General features: G+C 47.9%; 1 protein-coding gene across 1 annotated transcript in view; it reads left to right on the top strand.

Annotated features, from left to right (window-relative positions):
* Positions 1–2086: 2086 nt before the first annotated feature.
* The window catches only part of LOC107744067 (DNA replication licensing factor mcm7-B-like), a 20753-nt gene continuing 17784 nt past the window's right edge, over positions 2087–5055 (top strand). The window contains exons 1-3 of the mRNA XM_016557538.1: positions 2087–2298; positions 3159–3238; positions 3315–3479. Coding sequence (XP_016413024.1) covers positions 2268–2298; positions 3159–3238; positions 3315–3479 — 276 coding nt within the window. The 5' untranslated portion in view covers positions 2087–2267. The remainder of the gene's footprint in view (positions 2299–3158; positions 3239–3314; positions 3480–5055) is intronic.

Below are 5055 nucleotides of genomic sequence, written 5' to 3' on the forward strand. Positions count from 1 at the left end.
TCTCTCTCTCTCTCTCTCTCTCTCTCTCTCTCTCTCTCTCTCTCTCTCTCTCTCTCTCTCTCTCTCTCTCTCTCTCTCTCTCTCTCTCTCTCTCTCTCTCTCTCTCTCTCTCTCTCTCTCTCTCTCTCTCTCTCTCTCTCTCTCTCTCTCTCTCTCTCTCTCTCTCTCTCTCTCTCTCTCTCTCTCTCTCTCTCTCTCTCTCTCTCTCTCTCTCTCTCTCTCTCTCTCTCTCTCTCTCTCTCTCTCTCTCTCTCTCTCTCTCTCTCTCTCTCTCTCTCTCTCTCTCTCTCTCTCTCTCTCTCTCTCTCTCTCTCTCTCTCTCTCTCTCTCTCTCTCTCTCTCTCTCTCTCTCTCTCTCTCTCTCTCTCTCTCTCTCTCTCTCTCTCTCTCTCTCTCTCTCTCTCTCTCTCTCTCTCACACACACACTCACTCACTCACACACACACACTGACTCACACTCACTCACACACATACTCACTCACTCACTCACTCACTCACTCACACACTCACACACACACACTGACTCGCACTCACTCACTCACACACTCACTCACTCACTCACTCACTCTCTCACACACACACACACTCACTCACTCACTCACTCACTCTCTCACACACACACACACTCACTCACTCACTCACTCACTCTCTCACACACACACACACTCACTCACTCACTCACTCACTCTCTCACACACACACACACTCACTCACTCACACACACACACTGACTCGCACTCACACTCACTCTCACACACTCACTCACTCACTCACTCACACACACACACTGACTCACACACACACACACTGAATCACACACACTGAATCACACTCACTCACACACACACACACTCTTTGACGTCTGTCTGCAGGTCTGTCCTGAGGAAGAGTGTGATTCGCAGCAGACAGCAGAGTCCGTTCTCTCAGAGCATCCAGTCTCATCTCAGCACATGAGTGTTCATCTGCACTTCTGCCGTTTCACGGTATTCATGTGTGCAGAACAATGTTTTCAAAAATCATAGTAACACAGGCAACACTGTGCATCAGAATGAAGGGTCAAACTCAGACTTAATGAAACGCATGCAGGAGCGGTGCTAAAAACACATGAGACTGTGTGTGTGTGTGTGTGTGTGTGTGTGTGTGTGAGTGTTCAGACTATCACTGGGTCATGAAGATGCTTCAGAGGATGAGGAGGAGCCAGAAATTGAAGATTACGATGATGAAGACTCTAAGCTAGGCATTGAATGATCAGCACAAGCCTCTTCATCATCTTCCTCTTCCTCCGCCAGCTTCCTGGAGAATCTGTTTGAGTGAAACCAGGACCGGGACACGTTTGTGTTTCACCGAAGCAGTGGAGCATTATGGGATGTTGTGTTACTGCAGCTGTTTTTAATATCCTGTGAAACCTTCAGTTGAGTCATTAATGTTGATCTGAATGAGAAAAGCACAAGAAACGACCTGTTTGTTTTCATGATGGTTAAAAATGATGTTGGTTGAAGTGTTGAAACAGTTTTGTTTATGATCTTTGTTTAAATAAATAAATAACTTGCATTTATTTCTCTTCCTCATAAGTGTTTTTTTTTCTGGAAGATTTTAGATTTAGCGCAAAATTGCATTTACACTTAAAGCCACAGTGCAGGTGTGTTTTTCATAATCCAACACCTTGTTGCTAAACACACATTGATAAATTGTCAGCAGACAATATAGAGCACAATATACTATACCATCTATTATTTTATATATATATATATATGATATATTGTGGAAATGAGCGGCGGTGTCATTAATGTCAGATCAGAGGCGGGAATCTGGATTGATTAGATCCCATATATTCGGGTCCGGGTTCTTTTTTTTGTTTTTTCTTTCCCCACTTTCAGATGTTTGTTTTATCTTTTAATGAGATATGTTGCATTAGTTCTGTTGTTCTGCTCCGCGCTCGTGGCGGATGTTATAAGCTGGTGGGCTGGCCGCTTTTGTCAAGACGTCATAAACCGGATTGTTTTGCCGCCGTTTCAAAGCGCAGATGTTATTGGTCAATCTGCCCACGTGACACCCTACGTTTGGAAGATTCTCGCGCCACAGGCAGAGCCCCGCCCTCGCGCACTGGAAGACTCGCTCTGATTGGTGGACAGCGGCAGCAGACTCGCGCCAGTTTTTGCAGCTGCTCTTCAGACCGCGCTGCATCTTCAGTCAGGAAAACGTTTTGTAGGTAAAATATTCACACATTTACCTTAGAAACGTGACTATTCCACACTTCCGCGACAAACATGGCACCAAAGGATTACATGGCGGAGAAGGGTAAGTTGGGAAATGAATTTCTAGCGCACATTGAACTTTAGTTCTGTTAAGAACTCTCAGCTGCGTTCGCGGGTGTTTCTGAGGCCATGCACATCAAATGAGACTTCGATCAAAACAAATGAATCATTATATTTGGTGTGTGAACTCGGAGTCGGTGTGACATATGTGCTGTTTGTTCCGTTATGCCTGTGACTTTAGATGCGTTTCTTACATTAGTTTAATTGCTGCTCGCGGGAGGTGCGCGCGCTTGCGCTGAAGTGCCCGGATGGAGTTTCGGAACAAAGAGCGGCGGCGCGCGGAGAGCACGTGCTCATTTTCAGACAAAACTTCAACAAAAAGAATCACGCGTTTCTGTTTATTCCGATCGGTTTATCCCGCAGCGGTTGTCAGGCGTCGCGTTACCGCGCGGTGTGAGAGTTTGGTCTGCGCGGGACTCGTTGATGAAGCGCGGAGGGATCGCGGCGCGGCTACAGCCATGTGCTTCTTTGTTTACAAAAACAGCCGCCATCGAGTGGCGTTATACGCGCGTCATTTATAACGCGAAACGTGCAGCGAGATGACGCGCGATCAAGTTAGTCGACGCGACACCGATTCGATACGAGGCTGTTTGACGCGTCGATCATATAGTTTAACTGTGTTTATCTTCAGAGGTGTATTCTCTGCTGAACAGCTGCTAGTGAACGCGTGACGCTGGACGCAGAGTGTCGCAGGAGCTATTAATTGTGACCCGCGGCGAACGTTTTCAGCTTTTTGTTGTTTCTGCGTTCCTCCGCGCGCTCACGTGACTGCTGTATTCACACAGCCGTGCTGTGGTCAGATATCTGTGTGTGATCGGCTCTGCTGCTGCTGCTGTGTTCCAGAGAAGTGCAAGCGCTTTCTGCAGGAGTTCTACAGCGAGGATGACTCCGGGAAGAAGGTGTTCAAATACGGCTCTCAGCTGGTGAGATCTGCAGCCTGCTCCGTTCCTGCAACTTCGAGCCGGACTCCCGCTCACCTGTGTGTGTGTGTGTGTGCAGGTGTCCCTGGCGCACCGCGAGCAGGTGGCGCTGGTGCTGGATCTGGATGATGTGGCGGAGGAAGACCCTGAGCTGGTGGAGAACGTGTGTGAGAACAGCAAGCGTTACGCCGGACTGTTTGCGGATGCGGTTCACGAGCTGCTGCCGGAGTACAGAGAGCAAGAGGTGACCACTGACATTATAGATCTGTACCACTGTCAGAAAACTAAACGAAAATAACACGTATAAATAACACTTTATCCACGTTCACACACAGAATGATATATGCTACATAACAAATTACAGCTTTGTGATTGTTGAAAAATGTAAACCATTATCACACAGGTCTTCATATATAGCTGGACATGTAAGTGGATATAAGAATGAGCAACATCATTTGCATACATACAGGCACGGCCGCATTAACCATTGGGCTAGGCGGGGCTGAAGCCCCGGGGCCCGAGCATGGAGGGGGCCCGTGATTGGCTGTGGAGTAGATTGACGGACATCGGTAGCGCCGATCGCAAAAAACCCACCACGCCCCTCACTTTTTAGCGCTATTATTTAGTGGAGTTTTCCGTAAATTCCATGCATTACCATTAGAGATTAAAACGTCACATTTGAATTTGTTTTACCAATCAAATGCATTTATTATATATTTTACTTTTGAACAACGGTGCACGTAGCCTATCTATCAGGTGATCCAGCGAGATGACGCGCGATCAAGTTAGTCGACGCGACACCGATTCGATACGAGGCTGTTTGACGCGTCGATCATATAGTTTAACTGTGTTTATCTTCAGAGGTGTATTCTCTGCTGAACAGCTGCTAGTGAACGCGTGACGCTGGACGCAGAGTGTCGCAGGAGCTATTAATTGTGACCCGCGGCGAACGTTTTCAGCTTTTTGTTGTTTCTGCGTTCCTCCGCGCGCTCACGTGACTGCTGTATTCACACAGCCGTGCTGTGGTCAGATATCTGTGTGTGATCGGCTCTGCTGCTGCTGCTGTGTTCCAGAGAAGTGCAAGCGCTTTCTGCAGGAGTTCTACAGCGAGGATGACTCCGGGAAGAAGGTGTTCAAATACGGCTCTCAGCTGGTGAGATCTGCAGCCTGCTCCGTTCCTGCAACTTCGAGCCGGACTCCCGCTCACCTGTGTGTGTGTGTGTGTGCAGGTGTCCCTGGCGCACCGCGAGCAGGTGGCGCTGGTGCTGGATCTGGATGATGTGGCGGAGGAAGACCCTGAGCTGGTGGAGAACGTGTGTGAGAACAGCAAGCGTTACGCCGGACTGTTTGCGGATGCGGTTCACGAGCTGCTGCCGGAGTACAGAGAGCAAGAGGTGACCACTGACATTATAGATCTGTACCACTGTCAGAAAACTAAACGAAAATAACACGTATAAATAACACTTTATCCACGTTCACACACAGAATGATATATGCTACATAACAAATTACAGCTTTGTGATTGTTGAAAAATGTAAACCATTATCACACAGGTCTTCATATATAGCTGGACATGTAAGTGGATATAAGAATGAGCAACATCATTTGCATACATACAGGCACGGCCGCATTAACCATTGGGCTAGGCGGGGCTGAAGCCCCGGGGCCCGAGCATGGAGGGGGCCCGTGATTGGCTGTGGAGTAGATTGACGGACATCGGTAGCGCCGATCGCAAAAAACCCACCACGCCCCTCACTTTTTAGCGCTATTATTTAGTGGAGTTTTCCGTAAATTCCATGCATTACCATTAGAGATTAAAA

This window comes from Sinocyclocheilus rhinocerous, unplaced genomic scaffold (genome assembly GCF_001515625.1).
Source record: "Sinocyclocheilus rhinocerous isolate Xijiao unplaced genomic scaffold, SAMN03320098_v1.1 scaffold7065, whole genome shotgun sequence".
Classification (NCBI taxonomy): Eukaryota; Metazoa; Chordata; class Actinopteri; order Cypriniformes; family Cyprinidae; genus Sinocyclocheilus; species Sinocyclocheilus rhinocerous.